Genomic DNA, 21,108 nt, shown 5'->3' with positions numbered 1-21,108 from the left:
GTATAAAATGCAATCGAATATATTATAATTTCTAATATTATTTGTACAATTTTTTAAATATATAATGCGTTTAATATCAACTGTCCTTTAATACCTCCTTCAAAATAGATCCTGTATTTCTGGCCGGAATAAAGTCTGGAAATGTTGGAAGAGCAACGTTAGACAATAATAACGTAGATTGTGCCGATGATGATGATGATGATGGAGCTTGTTGTTTATTTCCTGATGCCGATGAAGACTGTAATTGTAACGAGAATAATGAGAATAATATTTTTCAATGGGGAACCTCTCCTCGCAACAAATTGTTACTCACTGAATTCACAATCGGCAAAGGTGGTAGCTGAGGCTTCGGTTTAGATTCACTCTCTAAAAATCTCACAAAAGCTGCCGATAAAGACGCTTCCTGATACTGCAAAATATGTAATATATCGTGATGTAATTGCAATTGTCCAATTGTTACGAATGCAAGCAAAACTTTTAATGTTTCAATGATGATTTAATCTAAATTAATAAATGTTAATAAATTAATCTGTATAATACCTTTAAAGGTACACTGCCACTTTTGTCATAAGAGCGCAAGAACCGACTGCTTTGTGTCCCTGTTCCACTGTTTAAACCAGCTTTATCTTTTTCCGAGTCTGTGAAATTTAAAACATTGGCAAAGACTCTGAGTATCGCAGACTTGTCCGATGTAGTTGAAGATAAATAACCCAAGAAGAGATTTTTAATAAGAATCCTGTAAAAAATTATCCAAGAAGAATTATCTCGTTCATTTATTTAGAAATAAATTATATTTACTCACTTGTCGATTTTCTCCTCGTCGTGCTCCACTGCCTCTTTTACTCTTTGCTCGGCAAAATTTAGCGATGTCGTCAACCGCGTAACTAGAAATGAATATAGTATTGTCGACATTAATTCACATTTTTTTTTTTATTCATTCGTGCGCTTTTTTTAAACGAAATCAATCAAATTTGAATCTAAAATAAAATGAAAAAAAAAAATAAGAATTTACTAAATCAATTCGCATGTACATGTAGAAGACTACTCTTTCATTATTTTTCATTTTTATATGGATTACGATTAATATTCATAAATGTGTGTATGTGTGTGCGTGTGTTTGTGTACGATGCTTACTCAAAATATTATTTATGCAAAATTTATGTGATTTCTATGTACACCATGCGCGATCCATCGTTGATGAATTGGTAGTTTGAACAGACACGAGCGTAAGTATAACACAAGTACTGGTTGCCTCGATATCACACCAGTACCTGATGCAATACTCTCGCCTGCGCCTTAATTGCTCATGCTGCATTCTTCGTTTATCATGCCGTTCTACGAAATTAAAGTCGCGCGCATGCCACTAGAATTAAAGAAGCGTTTTAGTAATGATTTGTACTCCAATCGGATGGAGCAATTACGTAGGAGAGTACGTTCAAATTCTAACAAAGTATTTCCAAGACAATATGCACACACACGCAACGTTTTATATATAGCCATTTTCTCTCTCTCTCTCTCTCTTTCTCTGTATATATCAAAAAAATTTCAAAATTTACAAATTATATATTGTATACTAAAGCATATTTATACAAGACTACAATGACATGCTATAAACTAAACTATCATGGCCGAACAAAAATAACCGATTATTCCGATTGATATATGCAAAAGTAATTTTTGACTGATCGAAAAATTTGTAATTTTGACGAATCATGGTAACGAGTGGGAAACCCCACGAGGTAATATGAGCTTTTTGTATTTACACGCTCACAGTTACCGCATGAGATTACCCACGTTATCGCTACCAAACGTACGTTATTATGTATATATTATTCATATTTAATATATAACACTCTAATATTTTAATGTGTCAAAATGTTTCATTTACATCTCAATTGCCTATTGTCAATTCTTCTATTTCCAATCTCAATCATCATTTTGATATTTTTAGAAAAACTTGATATTTTTTTACTGAGAAAACACCAGTTGAGCGCAAAGAAATCAGAAGTGGAAGCAATGGCAATTGTTTTGAAATACAATGCAGTATCTTTATAATTAGTACATGATTACGATTGTTTAGCGCAATTCTGGTGTATCGAATGTTAAGTATGTATTATTAATACAGCTAGTTATGAGAGCTAGAGACAGTTTTCAAAATAAATAATTGTTGACATTTTGCGTCTTGATACGTCACCGTTAGGTCTCTCGTGCATGCATTCCAATACATGTATAATGGAAAAGTCATATTATTGCGGGGAATCGTTACGGTATGCTCCCATCTCGCAATCTCGAAAACTTAATCAATCAAAAAAATAATACCTACTATATGTGCAAGATAAATTCACTAATACTATATATTGTATATACGTGTATAGATGTAATCATTCGCACACAATTGAAAATTGATAATTAGTTAATCGTAATATACAATGAAACGATGACTGATTGAATCGAAAAACAGGCGATGAGGATAATTCATCTTGATCATTCTTACACATATATAATATAAAAAGAAAAAGTGCAGTATTAATGATGGTTTGAAAAAAAAAGATCCTGAGTATATTTTTCAAGTTAGAATCACCAAAGGAGAGAAACAAAAACTCGCAGAATGTAGTAAAGTGCAGAAACCAGCACCAGTGGCAAATTGCATGAATCAATCATGTGATTTGTGAGTATGCAAAGGCGATGATCCAGTTCGTAGCCAGATACCAGCAAGAATCCTGGGCTATTGTTACAATCCCAGAATTACCAGCTGATATTTGACTACATCACCGGATTATATACGTGTTTGCTTTCGCAGATTAGTCACAGAACGCGCACACATTGATAATTTTATAGAAATTGTTTTGTGTTTCGGCAATGCACGCATATAGTATAAGTTTTAATTACATATGTGTATGTATGTGTATGTATGTGCAAACGATTATGTAATAATATCCTTTAATTCTAAATCTTACACATTTTTGTAAATTATTGCGTATGTGCTTCATGTTATTTACAAAAAAGCCATATACAAGATATGTATATACGTATAAATATATGATTGGTACATTTGATTCGGAATTAATTTTGCGGGGCGAAAATTTAGTAATAGATTTGAATAGTGCGCATGTTTAAACATTACCGAGTTATTGTTGCAGCAATTGCTAAACTTTATTACAATTGCAAAACTTTATTACATCATTATCATTATATTATTAATAAAAAATGTAAAATATGGAAAATTTTTCTCTACGTATAAACTTGATAAAAATTTATCGCATATATTTACAACATTACGATCCATAATATTCTCGCATACGGTACATTTCCATGAAAAAATGTGTAATTATATAATTAAAAGAGATAGTTGTACATATTCTATAAACTTTATACACATTTGCATAATTAATTGTTCATCATGATGATATTAACAATCATCAGATTTTTAGGTAATTTTATATTCCAATGTCATTTCCATTTCTCATATTTTATCATTTAATTGCAATGGATTGAAATAAAAGCATAAATATGAAAATAAAGTGAAAACATGGTCAATCTTTCCTTATATCACAATGAAAGGAAAAACTTGATTCAAGTTTTGTATGCGAATAAAAGGATGCGATTTAATTTAAAAACACTAATCATGCCATAAACCAGAAACAAAATGCAGGCAATACTATATGTAATTTTTGGAAATGGTTACCTTCTTCGTCGAGTCGCTCGATTTGTTCATCCTTCTTCTCAAGCTGTTCGCTTAGTCTTGAGGCAGCCTGCAAGCATTCTTTAGCCTCCAATAATTGTTGCTGCAAACATATACGTGCAACAGTTTTAGAGAAGAAGAGAAAAATTTAGTGAAACTGTCGTACAAATATAAATATAAAATAGTATAAGGACAAACCTTAAGTATCGAAATTTCATTTAAGAGTTTATCTTGTTTCTTATATGCTTCATTGAGCTGAGATCGAATTTTTTCTGTAGCTGCTTCAATATCGCGTTCTTTATCTGAAACGTTTCGACGCGTTCCATCATTATCATATATATACGAATTAAAATCTCTAAATATAATTATTATGATGAATATTTGTGAAGCATCTTTTACAAAACATGCACAGTTGTTTTACAAGTTATAATAGTATATACAATAATATTGTAATAATAAAGTATGAAATTAGAAAGCTCTCACCTTGTTGAAACTGTTCCAAAACTATTTGCAAATTTGTCAAAGAGGCAGACTGCAGTAGAATATTGTCTTCTGTGGCAGATAATTTTGCCTGTATATGGTCTCTTTGTTGAGAAATTAGAGCAATTTGTTGCTGCAACGTTTCTATTTGCTGATTTGCCCGAATATTTGCCGAGGTGAAAGCAGTTGAACTACTCTTTACTTTCTCTTCAGCCTGCAATAATCTAGTCTCCAACTCTTGACGACTGTTTTCAGCGATTAGAGCTTCTTCCGTATAATTCGATTCCATTTCGACCAAATGCGTCCTCAGTCTTTCTAATTCTTTAACAGAGCTAGCTTCCCTGTTTTGGCTTTCGGTAAGCTGGTTTTGCAGAATTCTATTGTTGGACTGTTCTTGCATCAAAGCAATTTCTAATGCGTCGCATTTTTTATTCAGAGTCACAATTTCGGCGCTTTGCTCGCTTTGTTGGTCAATTTGATGAATATGCTCTTTTTGCCGTTCCTTCAGATTTGCCTCCTCTTCTTTTTGTATTTCATTCGCTGTTTGCTCGGAAATTAATCTTTGGATTTGAGCCGTTTGTTCATTTACACGTTGAATCAACTTGTCAATTTCATTCTGATATTGTAAACTTTCATTGTGTTTCGTAGAAACAATTTGTTCCAATTCATTCTTTTGGTTTTTAATTACGACAAGTTCGTTGGAAGTTTCTGTGACAATAGTGTTCGCGCGATCCATCTCACCTTGTAAAATGCTTATCTCCTGATCTTTTTTTCGAATAAGATGAGAGAGGCCCTCGATGGTCTGTTTAGCCATCTCTGCCGATTCTTTACTATTCTCGATGGAAATTTGTAATTTATTGCGTAATTCAGTAATTTCATTCATCATGTATTTGTTGATATCATTTTCATCGATAATCGACGCAGCAAATGTCTGTTGTTCGTTATTGTTCCATGTATCTCTCGACAAATCTTGCATTTCCGCTTTCACGTTTTCTTTTTCAACTAAATTATCCTCAACGGTTGAAAGTTCTTCCTCCAGTCTGCTGTTATTGACTCCATCTATGTTTGGCAAAGATATCTCCAATGTATCTTCGCGAGATTCCAACAATTGCATTTCTTTAGTACGAACAACTTTTATTTCTTCTTCTAATAGCTTACATCTGTTTCGTAGAAAATTCAACTTTTCTATAAACGATTGCTTCAAACTCAATTCATTTTCAAGCTCTTCCATTGTTATCGCTTGTGTTTGAATTTTTGTCTTTTCTAATTCAACTTCATTCAACTGCACTTTTAAGACATTTATATTATAATAATATTCATTTTCCAATTTTGCATAATGTTGTTGCGCCTCGTACAATTTATCCTTTGTCCGATTCAATTCTTCCTTGTAAATCAATGTCTCCTGTTTCAAATCTTTATGTTCTTGTTGAAGCAACGACATTTCCGTATTTAACAATTCTATCTTGTCCAATGATTCATCGTGCGTAGCAGTTAGTTGCTCCGACAAAGACATATTTTCTTTAATTAATCTATCATTATCCTGATTTAATTTTGTTATTTGAGATTGCTTCATGTCCATTTGAATCTGCATTGCATCCAATTCTTTTTCCTTGCGTGAGATATCATTCTCTAAATCAAATTTCTCGCGATTAGCCATGTCAAGCCGTTTCTGTAAGTCGTGCAATTGGTAATCATTTTCTTCTTGTAGGTCACATTTTTGCAAAGTCGTGCAATGTAATTGCATATTTTCCTGTAACAAATCTTGTTTATCTTCATTTGCCAATTTATCTCGATCTTGCAACGATACAAGATTATTGTCCAACAATTTTGTCTCGGTTATCGGGGACAACTTTAATTCTCGCGTTACATTTTCACAATCGAGTTTTATTTGTTCGCTCGATATCACATCCTCATTTGAATTGTTATTCTTTTCTAAACATGCTGAAAATTCTTCATCTTCCTTTACGAAAGAATCACTTATTTTGTGATTTACATCTTTTTGCAAACGGTTGTGATTTGTCGAAAACTTTCCGTTATCTTGTGCCGCGAGCGTTAAAGTTGTATTTGTTTCTCGTATCGTTTCGTTTTCAATCGAAAGTCGTTTCATTTCTTCCTGTAAAGATTCAACTTCCATTTCTAAGGAGACTACTCGTTCTTCGCTTTCTTCAGGAATAGATGGTAAACTCGATTTTAAAACTTGATTTTCCAACAATAACGAATCAATATGACACTGCAATTCTTCGCATTCTATTTGCAACACATCTTTCGTTTCCTTAGTTTCCTTTAAATCTCTGGTAATCTCGGTTACTTTCCTTTCCAAAACGTCCAATTTCCATTTAGTATCAACGTATTGTTTCGCGATGGCCTCAAAGATGGTTTCTCCCGGTTCAGTGGTTACGGTATAGCTTTTTAAAATCATCTTAATTTTCCGAGTAATATCCTCGAGAACGCTTGTTTCCGACACTACATCATCTCTTTGAAAAGGAACCGTTGTTTGAATGTGTTTGTCTAAATTATCTAAATTATCCGTTTGGATAGATTGATGACTTGTTTCGAGTTTCAAATCGTTGTTACGAAATTCAATTATTCTTTTTTGAGATTTGTTGTAATCTATGGAAAGCTGCTCATATGCACTTTGTAGAGAACGATGCTTTTTATTAGTTTCTTCTCTGAGTGACAATAGTTTTTCTGTGCAAATTAAAATTTCTTATTATTGTGGCTTTTTAAAATTGTAACAAAATTGACAATCGATCAAAAATAAAAACGCTGATTGTAGCTGAGGATAGCACATAATATAATGGCTATTACTGTTACTTACCAATCGATTGCGTATGCTCTTCGTCCAATTTGTTCATAGCGTCCAAAAGATCTTTATTTTCATTCTCGAGTTCTTCTATTCTTTGTTGTAATATTACCTCTCGCTTATTGATCAAAAGTTCTTGAGACGTATCACTGGGCTTATTTTGTTGCAAGCTTATATTGTCTAAATGATGTTTCAAAGTTAAAGTGTTATATTCGATGCCATTCTCGACTTTCTCGAGTTGCTCGTTGGATTTTTCATGATTTTTCTTTTCGCGCATTTCGCTCTCGATTTGTAAAGCTTTCAATGCTCCACTAACCAAGTCAAACTTTTCACGTGAGTTTAATTTTGACATTACTGAACGAAAGTCATTGATAAGACTGATCTCGTCCAATTGGATATGCTTAGCATTACGTTCTGCTTCTCGAGTCTAAGAAAATGTAAAATATCGATAATAAATAATATGTAATAAAGAATATAATCTGATTTTCTCTAAAGAAAATGATTTGCTCTTGCGCAAGTTTTTCTCTAGTTTCCATAAATTAAAAACATTATGTAATATTATTCAAAGTAACATGAGATATCATTTAATAAAGAATTAATTTCCAGAGAAAAAATTAAAGCAAACAACTTTTTTCTTTTATTTAAAAATAGTGATGGAATAATCTAACAAATATATATATATATATATATATATATATATATATATATATATTTGTTAGATTATTCCATCACTATTTTTAAATAAAAGAGAAATATATATATATATATATATAAATATATATATATTTCGAAGAGTGTATATATATATATATATATATATATATTAATTTCTGAGCAATTTGCCTCATCGCGAATTAAAAAGTAATACTCGTAAACTATTTATTTCCATTCTTTTAAACTGTTTGAAACATTTAACTCTTGAAAAGACTATCCCTTTGTCTTTCTTTAATGTAATTTTATGTTTTGTTAATGATTCGTTTTTACATGAGAATCAATTTCTTTCCGTCAGAATTTTGAGCTTTCTTTTTTTAAATCTACTTAATTAATACTAATTAATAATTGAAAAATAATGTTTCAAATACATTGATGCCTTTTGTACCTTCTCTTCCATTTGTATTATACGGTTCATCATATCTTGTCTCGCTCGTACAACTTCAGCCTTTTGATGTCCATCGGAAATATCATCTCTCAAGGATGTGTTGGTTACCTGTATTATAATTGTTTACGCAAACCTCAATGCCTCAGATGATTCTATTAATAATAATTACTACCTTTTGAACATGTTTCAGCTCTAATTCGCGTACTTTTACGGTGGCTTGAGCCAATTGTTCCTGTAGCTGACGTACATTCTGATTCTTTGCATTTCGATTGTCGACGCAGGACGGATCGCAAAAGACGCCTTCAGTTTCATCACTGTGATTTATATCCTTCTATAACAAAAGGGAGATACACGTTTATATCCCTCGAGTCTTTATAATAAATTAAAATTTAAACAATCCGACAAAAACATTCTCTCTCTCTCTCTCTCTCTCTTTCAATTCCGATAAATTTTAAAATAGCTAATTTGTCTAGTCACGTTAAACGATAGATCTGTCGTTGAAATGTATAGCCAAATGTTAAACGCAACACATTTGGATTCCGACGTTTCCCATTCTGTCGCGGATGCTTCACAAAAATCTTTCCTCGATAGGTGAACGATACATTTCAAAATGCTAATGGATACATAGCTGTTATACATACGGCCCTGCGACTCGGGAATAGCATTGTACTCAACCGTGCGTGATAAGATCGAGATTCTTATCGGGCATATTTCGTCCAACGGGAATACCGATCGGAATAAAATATATGTATATAAAGGAAACGATTAATAACAAGAGATTCTTCTCCCTCTTTCATTAAAATGAAAAGAGATGGAAAGATTTTTGAGAGAGATTTTTGAGACAATGATTTGAGAAAAAAAAAAATTCATTCTTTTAATTTTCTTCTAATTTTCATTCTTTCATTTATCTTGCACACACGTTAGATTAATAATATTTGTGACGCGAATAAAATAATATATATTATTTAGGTTTCTTTAACAAGCGATCAATTTAATTTATCAATATGTGAATGTGTTTGGGAGAAAATTAACATTACATTGCGACTCTCCGACATATTTCTCGTCGACATATTTGACGTTATATCGAAAATATTTAAGAATATTATCAAAAGTATTTAAAACTTCTGTGTCATGTATACAAGCTCTATTCTCTTGGGTATTTTCCACACAAATCGATTTGCGCGATGCATCGGAGACACATTGTTGCGTTCCGTGGTCCAAAGCGACAGACTGAAGTGGGACGATCCTAATGAATATGAAAGGAGGTTTCGTTGGGTCAGGTCAAGGAATAATGCGTCGTTTGACTTGCATACAGTCTCACGACAAGAGTCTCCATCTTTTCTTTGTAACGGCCTTTTCTTTTTGTTCGTTTTACACATTTCGGTATCTCGAGAACGACGCATATCGCTGGCAAGATGTGACTGTCCAAGTCTGCTGATAGCGTAACACCTCCGATAATACTTACGTATATCCTCACAATTTTATAAAACGAAATATATAGATATCACGTTAGTTTTTCATCGACTTACACGATGCGATAAACAATAGGCAATTAAAATACTCGATATAAGCTTGACATATTGTATGAAATTGACATAGAAATGTCTATACGTTTGTGCGTAGATGAAGAGCAAAATCTGAAAAAACGTTTGAATAATATACAACGGGTAGATTATTATTATTTAAAATAGGTGCAACAATGGTCGTCTGATGAAAGAAAAGAGAATTTGATGAAATCTCTGTGCTTTTTCGCCATTTGAACAGTCATCTTCAATCTCATGGGATTCTCTACGGATGAAGAGCAATTTCGACGCATTGTTTACACACGCGCATCCATGTAACAAACGTAGCTTATTTTCGAATCTTGGAGTTTTTAAATTCTCCTTTTAACATTACGTACGCTCAATATTTATACGGCAAATATTGTGCGACACGCTACGCGCGGTTGATGCGTCGTGCGCAGATAACGCAATCCTGATATTAAGCGTGGGAAAGGATGTCGCTATCAATCGCAAACGGACGAGTTATCGTAATCCTGCGATGAAAAATCAAGCAACGAGACTGTGAAATCAAAACCGCGCCGACCGTGAATACATATATTTCAGAGTTATAAATTATTGTATTAGTGTTCAAAATATAAAAGCATAAGGAAAAAAGAAAAGAATAGGTAAAATAATTAATGATAAAAAGAATAGAGGTAAAATAATTAATGATAAAAAGAAGGGTAAAATAGTAAAATAATTAATTTGCGGGAAAAGAGAGGACAAATTTTTCTTTAATAACGCTCGTGTTGCGCGACTCGACGTTACAGATGTTGCTCTATACGACTGCAATGAAATCGCTTACGAGGCGCAAACACATGCTTTCTTCCAACGACGCATCTGCGTTCGCAGATTATCCTTTTTGCATCGTGTTAAAAAAAATGCGTATATTTCGAAAAAATAAATAAAACGTTTGGTAGAGATCATTTATCCGGTTCGCTCGATTATAAGGAAGAAAGATGATTGAGATTCGACAAACGATACCCGACGTTTGTAAAGTATACGCGATAATTGCACACGTGTACTCGCGCGATCAAAGTCATTTTTCTTCGAAGACGACAAGCGTAAATAATCCCCGCGCAAGAAAGAACAATCCGGCCAACTTTGATTTCTCGGCGAGCCACTTCAGGCGCGCTACTCGACATCCCGCGCGCACATTTTTGCTGATAATAAAGGAATATCGCTTACAGTATTTCCATGCCTCTCGCGACGTTACGAAACACACTCCGCTTACGCGGAGTTTCAGGTTAACGCAGGCTGCTCTAATAGCGTGGCAGGCATATTGTACCTGCGTCAGTAGCAACATAATAATGTCCACGATGCCAGTGACGTAACCGAGTGGCCGCGAGGCGCACAAACACAATAACGCGGTCGAGAGTACACGCACGCGATGTCGAGTATCGCCCGGCGGTGTCTGCGGGGTTCAGGGTTCGATAAATAATCTGGATAAATAACAGTAAATGTCCCTGCGTCTGCGTGCGCGTCAAATTAAATTGTCGAGGTGTCTATTTTACGCGAGGTTTGCCACTCTCTCGAGTTAGTCGTCTCTCCGGAAAAGCTTCCAACGTATAACGATTCTCGTCGTTTGGCGCGAGAAAACATTTTTATTCGACGAATGAGAACCGCAGCTTACTATTTCCGGCTTTGACTCGCATGACCCTTGCATTGTCGAATATCCTGTATGTCAAGTAACGCTCCCGCGCGCAATCATGGATATTTCATTCACTTTACGGCCGGTATTCGTAGTCCGGTCTTACATTTAAGATCTTAAGCTCTCATTCCACCAATCAATAACTACATTGTAGCTATTTGATTGAGTGAATGAGTTCGTAAGATGATCTTAAATGTAAGAATGGACTATGAATACCATCTTTCGGGCGACTTTCGGGCCTCCCCCGCGACGAATACCATCGAGTCTCGAAATCTATCGCCGTAGATTAATCGGCGGAACGAGAATCGTGGATGCGTCGAGTCGACGAGAAGCGGCCATCCGCTAGAAAAGCTCAACGGGGACATTTTATCAACAAACGTCGCGAATAACACACCATCTCTGGTGTTGGGTACTCAGAAGTTGGCGCTCAGCGAGTTCTTCGAGGTAAGAAGTCGTCATCGGAGACGATGTAGCGTCAGCTCATCACCATACAACGGATACAGCAGAAATACGTGATAACTATAGCTTCTCGCGTATCCATATTTTTTTATACCATATGTTCTTGATTTTTCCATTTTTTTTTTATAGCATATACGCAAGAGCAAAATTCTCCTTCTGCGAATGTCCGTCGATCGCTCCAAACTGAACAATGTAATAACATATTCGATAATATATGAATTAATTCGATAATATATTAGTTAATTAGATAAGATATTAGTTAATTCGATAATATATTAATTCGCATACCGTGACTCGGAAATGAGAGCAAAAACGAGTCCTTCAAATTTTGAAAAAGGCCAATCTTTATAATATTACGAGATCGCCAACACATATATTCGCAATATGAATCATTAATGATATTCAACAATATGTCTATATCCATATTATATCGGAATGCATCTTTAATGCTCATGTTTATTAATGTAAATATCAATCGATTAATTATTAGTTTTCGAAAAAAAAAAGAAGAACTTGTATATTTTTATATCGTCATTGTAACAAAGAAAAAAGTAATTTATCACGTGAGCGACATTTTTTAATCTTTATATTGTACGTATTTCATTTAAATCTAACGTTAACAATAAGTCTAATTTTTTTCTAGTATCAAGTTTAAAATTTACGTTTTCTACGTGTGAAACATTTATATTTTACACGAAACGTACCGAATCTGTAACATATTAAATTCACGATGTGCTTCCCTTCCCTTCCCGCGTCATCTCTAAATGTATTTCAATTGTCGAATCAAATTCGACTCATTATTTTAACAAATTACTCAGAAATATCGATTACTTACCACGTATTCGCATGTGGGGATTGGAATTGGAATTTTTTCCTTTATTCAAATACGTTATTTTTGCCAGATAAAAATGAAAAAAATTGAAGCAAATCGATAAATTGATCGTGACACTTGAAGCACGTCTCGTACCTTTCCACTTGTTATTTAAGAAAAGATTTACATACATATGCGAGCACACGTCAGCGTCGAATCGAATCGAACGTTTTGAACTTGGATACTCGTGCATACATATGATAAGTACACGCTCCAACTTTTATCATTTACAACTAACATTCTATTTTTTGCAATACGATTACCTGTCCAACGTCGTACGAGTGCACGGTAATCGCGCGTCGCGTTGGTTAAGTAATCATAGGTAAGCCTGTCCTTCGTCCATTATCTACCGATAACTCTGTCGGGAAACGTTGCTTAACAGTACAAAATAGGCGCAAATTTAACGTAGCTTATATCGTGAGGCCAAATGGAAATAAATAAGTTGCCAATTGCATTCGCTTTGAAAATTTTTATCTGCTAATTTCAACTTTCTGTTTTACGTTTTACAAGCCTTCATCGTAAACGTTCGCTACTAGAATTTCTCTGAAAAATTTCCACGCTTCTTCTCCATATATGTTTTTCTTAAAATGTATATAATTTTTTAAAGAAAACGCGTTGAATTTTTACGTCTTCTTTCTCGAGGGAATCGAGAGTCTTGTATAACTTAAAAATTACATTACATAATAAATGAATGTTAAATCTCGAATTTTTGCATTTCATTCAGTGTTTATATTGTAGTCGCAAAATGTAACGCAAGTAAAACAAATTATAGTAAATGTATTATAGTAAAAACAAACATATTTTTTGTACGTCCGAGTAAAAATATTTTTAAGGGAAATTGATACTCTTAGCGAGATTATGTATATGTGATCGATATCGATCAATTCCACTTAAATTTCGTTTGGCAAAAGGAATCGACTATGAATTTATCGAGGACTACATTTTGGAAATTTAATACGAAACTTGCGAAATAGCCATAGAAACGTACGCGTGCGCGTGATAAATTGCCTGGTCATCACTTCGCGCGCGAAAAAATGGCGCGATGAAAGAATTGTGCTCTGCTATTTTTTTTATATTGCAATCTCGAAATATATCCCAAGACACGCATCCGCAAATTTGGTATTTGACATTTTCTTTCTCCACGATCAAATAAAATGCTACATCAATCTCTCGCATATTTTTTCAACCAGATACAAGGTGAACGAAAAAAATTCTCTCTTCAGGATTCTTCCGCAAATACTTTTTTTTTAATAAACTGTTATCTTAAAACTAATACGCTAGATAAACTTTTCTTATCGCATTTCAGTCGTAAGTAAGATATGAGAAAAGTGAAATGATCGATTCGATAAAGCATCCGTCTGAAAAATAATCCGCGGTCTCTATGCGGCGGAAACGATTCTGAAAAACTTACTTGGAATTGAAAATTGCAGTCGCGTACAGCCTCTCGATCCCCGCTTCCGTGCTCGGAAAAACTCGCGAAAACCAACGTACGACATTTCGAGCGATTGTTCGAGCGGAGGACAGGGCTGCTTTCGCAGCTAGACCATTTTTGAGAGGAAAAAAAAACGGTCGGGTCCACACGATGGGTTGGCGCACGCCCAAGCCAAGCGCTCGCACGTTGCGAGATGCGTGACGCGACGAATGAACGCGCTGGCCGACGAATGACTGTGTATGTTTCGACTATTCCACCTTCTACCAGCGATCCTACGCAGCTGGTGGAGGAAGAAGAGAAGGAGGAAAAGGAGGAGGAAGAGGAGGAGGAGGAGGAGGTTACGCGTGGAGGTTACGCGGAGCGGTGCAAACGTAAGAAAACTATACGAGGATGCATCATCATAGTATGCATATGCACATATTATATATGTGTGTGTGTGAGATTTCATGTCGGAGCAGTTTGTCGCTACGAAACATTTCGCGAAAATATATTTTCGTTTCTGCAAATACGTGCTAGTTGCCCGCTATCGCGAAAATTGTTTAATACCGAGCTTTAATAGCGTCACGTAGCATCACGATAAATTTTATTATTATTAATAAATAAAATTATTATATTATTATTAATAATGTTAATTCTGAATTTGATTAATATTATTAATATTATTAATTTATAAATATAATAATGTTATTTTTATAAATTATATTGTTATTGATAAAAAAAAATAAATTATATTATTATAAACGTAAAAATGTAATTGGACAATTTTGCCATCTTTTTCGTTTTAATACGGCCGTGTATGAATGTATGACACGTCGTACGTGCTGTTATATTAACGCAGGCGTCGACAGGACATTTTTATCGGCCCGTATGGTAGCGCGCTTGCTGCGGGCACAGCTGAAGGAAATGGGAAAACATTATAAGAGAGCGCCATAGGAATCGCCGGAATAAAATCGAGAAACCTTCGAGACTCTGTGGTTTTTCCGCTCAACCATCTATACTTGAGGAAACGAAGTAGAGAGAGAGACAATAAAAAATTTAGAAAGCATCAAGCATCGTCAATGAGACATAAATGATGAATGATTGCGCGATAATAAAAAAGCATGAATACATATTGCGCGTTCCTGAATTTCAATGCCTATCCAATTTTTCATTCGTAGCATCATCGCTGGGGATTTTTTCCTCGATGCAAAACTATAAAACACCGTTTGTGACAGAAAATAAAATGGAACAAAAAGGAAGACTCACCGACCGGAAAGAATCCAGGTGTACAATCGAAAACTGTTACTATAATTGTAATATGTAACTGTATCTTTGTAGATACGGCGTTATACTAATGACGTTTTAACAATGTTATTGTTCCGTTTGTCTTTTCGCACGTTGAAGCTTTTCTCTACAAGTTACGTGTCTCTAAACCTTTAAAAATAGAGCATCGCAATAATAAATATGTTTTATAAAAATATTAGATATCGCAATTAGATGCAAAAGGAGTGACGCATTCCAGGAAAAAATTAAGCGCGCAAACCTATTCGGAACAAAGTTTCAATGATAAAAATAAACGTCGATGTTAAATGCAACAGGCTAATCGTTAACAGATAGCAGTAACGAATAAAGAAAAACCTTCATTACCAACCTTTTTAACAATTGTTTCAGCAACAAAACTTAATATATGCCGAACTTTATCGCACAAATGGCACGTTGCTTCACTTTTGTGCAAACTCGTTGAACCTGTATTTATAGCCACTCGATTGAGACAGTAGTCATAGTCACTATCGTGCTGAAAACTGAGCAACCCCAACCCGAGGCCGCTCTTATCATACTTAAAAGTGTTATCGGCGACAGAGTGAAACTGTGGGGTGACACGAGACTAGGAACCGAGATCGATAGATTGAACCAATTTACGGGCCGATTATATGCAATGCGTATTTGCGAAAAATTTCGGAGGAATTTTTCGTTTATTTATTTTATTTTTTATTAAATATTCTGCAACGCTCGACTCTCTCCTTCGTGCAAGCCTGTTCAATCTTCAATCTGTACTTATGACCACGCGATTGAGAGCGATGAGAGCGCATTTTACTTTAATGCTATATTATTTTTGAGGAGTATCTCACGCGCGGTATCTCATTTTGTAATTTTCATATAATAATAGCCGTGTCGAGAGAACATATTTTACATTACCGAGCAACAAGAGACAAAACGTGAAATTTTTATCCTTTAAACGATCAGCAACGTATTAGATAACTTTCCTTGCGTTACTTGCGTTGGATCTCAAGGACTGGTAAATCGCTGCACTTGCGTACACGTAACAACGCACGATGAATCATCATCGTGTCTTTTTGCATCCTTGTCTGCTTTACATTTTTTGCCTGTATAATTCGAAGGAATTAGAAAACTGGCACGCGCATTTTTATCTTTCATCCGTTTTTAGCGCATTTTATGTACACGACGCACAATACATATGCGGTAGTCTTGTGAATTTTTCGGCTTCGTTAATTCTGTTTTTTTTTTTTGCGCGTACTTTCACAAACACTAATAGTATCGAGTCTCCTCATATGTCATAATGGGGAAAACACGTGACAGCAAACGACGAAAACTAGGTACGTTGCAACTGCGTTCGCACAGTAAAGATTGTATATACGTATGTAATACAAAATGCAATCCATATGACACGCACAATACACGATGAAGAGGAGAAATATTTGAGGGAGAAAAACGACCGCTGATTTATCCGAAGGAAATGTCGCGTGAGGAATTCTCTCTTGGAAGAAATTTGTGACACATTCCACGACAAGTGAGACCGATCCTTTGTTGATCCAAGATACGTAATAAAGTATAAGAACACGAGCAGTGCGTTGCCTTATCTCTCGTTTTCGACTAACGCAGTTCGTATATACATTTTCTACACAACGTGAAAGTTTGAAACAAAATAAATTTCAAACAACGTATTTGGATCAACGAGAAATGTCTACATTTCGTATAATCCCATTTTTCAGAAATATTTTCTACTGCAATTATATAAATTGCATTATATATGCATCTCTCTCTCTCTCATTTAAAATGCGATATTCATATGTATTCATATGTATTCATATGTGTGTTTCCTTCCATCGAGCTCAAAAGACCTCCATCGAAGTATTCTATTTTTACGATTGTCACAAATTGACATTTTATTAGGCCAGTTTTATAAGAGTATATGATGGAATAAAAAGAAATTATATACCCCTACTATAATAAAAGTACATAAAATTAGTACGCGAAACAAAAAGTCCCCTATCTAAACGCTGACAAAAAAATGACTTTTTTCCAACAATTACTATCGGTATCTGCCAGCTAATGCCAAATGGCTAGTTTTTGTTATCACAAGTGCACTTTCGCGCACGCATGCACGCACGTTCATCCACTCGCCACACACACCCATACACATATATATTATCGTTTGCTTAATGAGTGATAGATAATTTAAAGACAATGGCTCGCTCCCGTTATTATTATAATGTATTGATGTAATGATAAACTATCGCGGTAATATGCAAGTTCTCGACTATTAACAAGGGAGAGCACCCGAGAGGAGGTGACGATTCTAGGCTAAGAGGCGCGTGACAACGTTAAGCGGTTTATAGGTCACGTAATCGCAAGCGGTTCTTACATTTGAAAAGGTGATAACCAATGCGTCGAACGTTCGCGAATACACGTCACGGTTGGAATTGTTGTATCTATTTGAAAAAAAAAAAAAAAAAAAAAAAAAAAACTGAACGTGCTGCTTGTTGATTATTCTTAATTTTTTGTAACTCTCGAATAAACAATAATCTTACTAACGATTACAGAAAATATAATATGATTTCGACTAAAAAAATTTTCACTTTTCTCGCGAAAAGCCACGTTTGATGCAAATAATGAGCGTTTTTCTCTTCTACGATAATTGTAACAAATTATTTATTATTTAATTCACAGAATTTTTGGACTCACCGATTCTTTGGATCTTTCGTTCAGCTCGATGACGGCGCTCTGCAATTCGATATTTTGTCGGCGTAGGAGGGAAATCTATAATACGATAAATGGTTTTTATACACAAGTTATAACAAGATTAAAATATTATATCAAAATATAACTATATAGCAATCTAATGCAGACCGATTTCTTTCCATTCATTTCTTATATGCGCGCATATATTATACAGTAACAACAATTTTTGCAAATATAACTGATAAATTACAAGCATGAATAAATAAAAATTTATCAAAGATAAAAAAAATCGAGTGCTTTAAGATATACGTAAATAAAAATTATAAATTTTGAATAATAATATACTTTTGATTCTTAGAGCGAAAGAAAGGGAGGAAAGACGAGAGAAAAATTATATTTCTACCAAATGATAGAAATTGTATTAATATTTATTTTATGATTATATAAGTTTTAAACTGTTTGCTGATGGAAAAAAATTTTTATGGAAATTTTAGATGGAAAAAGGATATCGTCGATAACTGAATTTGGATTTTTAAAATAATCGTACATCTCCAGCTTAAATATTAGGAAGCACAATCAGAAGGAAGTCCGGCGGTACCGTCGTGGATACAGGACGTACGATGCGCGTTTACATTTGCCGTTCTTATCTTAGGTTTGCATTGCGATAAGAGTCCCCACTTTTCGATCCCCGATGCGTTATCTCGTATGACCCCTGGGTACCTCCAAAACCCTCCATCCCCCCTTCTTCCTCCTCTTGACTGGTCGTCATGGTAAAAGGTGTTTCGTCACATAGATAGGTAGGTAGATAGGTAAAGATAGATAGTATAGTGTGTAAAACGTTTCACCTCGATATTTTTTAACAGCGAAAAATTTCCTGGACGTATTAATTTTTCAAAATTCTCTCTTCTGTTTTTTAAAATTTCAACATTTTTTTTACAATGTTTACATCATTGTTTTCAATGAAATTTAAAAGATTTCAGATTGTGCGACATATATTAACGGATAAGAGACGAACGTGTTTGCTTTGCACTTATTCACGATTATTAGGGAATGTAACATCTGTTGAAATAATTTCTAATCGTATTGTAACCCTCCTCTTTTAGCAAACTACCTATACCAAAAATCTGTACATGTACGCGTGTATGTGTATTACAATTATAAATTTATAATATGTATAAATACACTCACCTCCGCATCTTTCGAATTGAGCAAATCTTGCAGTTGATTGCATCTTTCGTTGGCTTCATTTAAAGCTTTTGATCGTTCATCTGAAAATAAATATTTCCACAAAACAATCATTATTAATTGATATTATATAATTATAAAATTTTACAAAATATATATAATATATATGCTAATATATTTGTAAGAGTATTTCTAAAATTCGATTATATTATTAACTTGAGCTTATATAAAAAGTAAAATGAAAAATAAAATGAGAAAAAATTATTATTATTATATAATTATTACAATAATTTTTCTACAAATTCTTTTCTGCAAAAATACAAGACTTTACTCACACAGTTTAAAATATAAAAAATGAAAATAATAAAATGATAATAAATAATTGTAAAATTTATAACAATAACATATTAAATATAGCTATGAAAGAAAGTAAAAGATAAACGAATAATAAGAATTAATAGTTTGCTCTTAATTTTAAATTTTTTCGATACAATGCTTATTTGAAAAATAAGTATAATAATTAATAAGTATTAATAAACAAGAGAGAAGGAAATAAAATTTTTTACCGATTGTATAAACTATTTGAATTACTGCCGTTAAGTATGTTTCCAAATACGAATCCATGGTAAAACGAATCGCCGGTAAACACCTGTTTTTTTTCGATCGGTAAAATAGAAACGTCATCTGACAATCATAACCTGCCTCTTTACTGTATGACAGCTACGCGTTAAGATCAATTGAAATCCTAAATTGATCTTTGATACATTCAGACATACGTACCTATTTCCTCGACGATACCATCGGATAAAACCTCTTTCGTGAAATTCGTAATCTGTCCCTTTAAATTAGACAGACTGGATAGGCTATCTCCGAACCAGGCCATTTTACGTGTCGGCGATCAACGTTGCTTCAACAATTGCGATACAAGCGTACAGTCAACTATCACTGATGATGATCATCGTACATACGACACATTGCGATGACAAACTTAAACTCTACACCAATTACAAAAACATGCCACACGTACCACGTAGTAACCTACGCAAAATATATATATATATATATAATACAATATATATATAATTCCGTAAAGGTCGCCAATATGGCGCAAAAGTTACTAGATTTCGCGTAGTTTTTTTTTCCGAGAGCATCCATATTTGAAATGTGAATTTGTTTGTTCAAACTTTTTTTTCACGTTTAAAAAACGCCTTTTAAATCAATTTACATAGCCATATAAAGCACATATACAGAGAAATCAATCAATCAATCGGTTAGTAGAAAATTATATATCGATATGTATGCATTGTATAATTATGCTAATTTGTTTGGATAAATTTTAAATATAATTATTCGTTCATCGTTGCTCGAGATTACTCGTGTTAAAATCCTTCAATTTAAATTGTTTATAAAACAAATCGATAAAATATCAGTCGATGTTAATTGCTCGATATCTCAAAAAGTAACTTTCCTTATTATCACGAATCGATAAGATACTTTGAAAGAGTGACTTGATTTGACGTAATTTTTATTCGCGGGATAAAAAGATTGTATTTAGATGATATATGTCTTGATTAGTTATCTCGTTATAACTCTTTTTACCTTTCTTTCACTCCTTTTTCTCCTCTTATCCTGCACGATCGCTACACAAGTATCTTAACCATAAACATAAAATACATAGACAGAGTCTAAGTAAAAGATAAAAGCTTTTGCGATGAGAAGGTACACCTTGATGCATATCGGATCCACCAATCACAAGTAAGCAAACCTCCGTGAAGTCGGCTCGACAAAATTGACTTTTTAATCATTTTTTTGGCTAACCATTGATATTTAAATATATGACAATCGATTAAAATTGATAAAAAATGATTAAAAAGTTAACTCGATAAAGATTGAATCAACTTGACTCGAAACCAAACCGAACAAGGTCAATGTATCCCGCTTGCAA

General features: G+C 33.9%; 1 protein-coding gene across 1 annotated transcript; it reads right to left on the bottom strand.

The window, feature by feature from the left end:
• Positions 1 to 26: 26 nt before the first annotated feature.
• LOC105256640 (thyroid receptor-interacting protein 11) lies at positions 27 to 20,778 on the bottom strand. The gene is made up of 14 exons (XM_011266745.3): positions 20,763 to 20,778; positions 19,944 to 20,201; positions 19,167 to 19,246; positions 17,982 to 18,056; positions 8,237 to 8,395; positions 8,065 to 8,172; positions 6,981 to 7,392; positions 4,166 to 6,850; positions 3,881 to 3,984; positions 3,686 to 3,785; positions 803 to 884; positions 541 to 736; positions 314 to 409; positions 27 to 238 (listed from the first exon to the last, which is right to left on the bottom strand). Exons 2-14 carry the CDS (start codon positions 20,044 to 20,046, stop codon positions 77 to 79), a joined length of 4,362 nt encoding a protein of 1,453 aa, XP_011265047.1. The 5' UTR covers positions 20,047 to 20,201; positions 20,763 to 20,778; the 3' UTR covers positions 27 to 76.
• Positions 20,779 to 21,108: the final 330 nt, after the last annotated feature.

This window comes from Camponotus floridanus, unplaced genomic scaffold (assembly GCF_003227725.1).
Source record: "Camponotus floridanus strain SB8 unplaced genomic scaffold, Cflo_v7.5 scaffold24, whole genome shotgun sequence".
NCBI classification, from domain to species: Eukaryota; Metazoa; Arthropoda; class Insecta; order Hymenoptera; family Formicidae; genus Camponotus; species Camponotus floridanus.
This window is presented reverse-complemented; position numbering and strand designations above follow the sequence as displayed.

Coding starts and splice junctions, on each gene's coding strand:
- LOC105256640 (XM_011266745.3), bottom strand. CDS start 20,046: ATGGCCTGGTTCGGAGATAGCCTATCCAGTCTGTCTAATTTAAAGGGA. Junction 18,057..19,166: donor TCAATTCGAAAGATGCGGAG/GTGAGTGTATTT, acceptor ATCGTATTATAG/ATTTCCCTCCTACGCCGACA. Junction 410..540: donor GTGGCAGTGTACCTTTAAAG/GTATTATACAGA, acceptor CATATTTTGCAG/TATCAGGAAGCGTCTTTATC.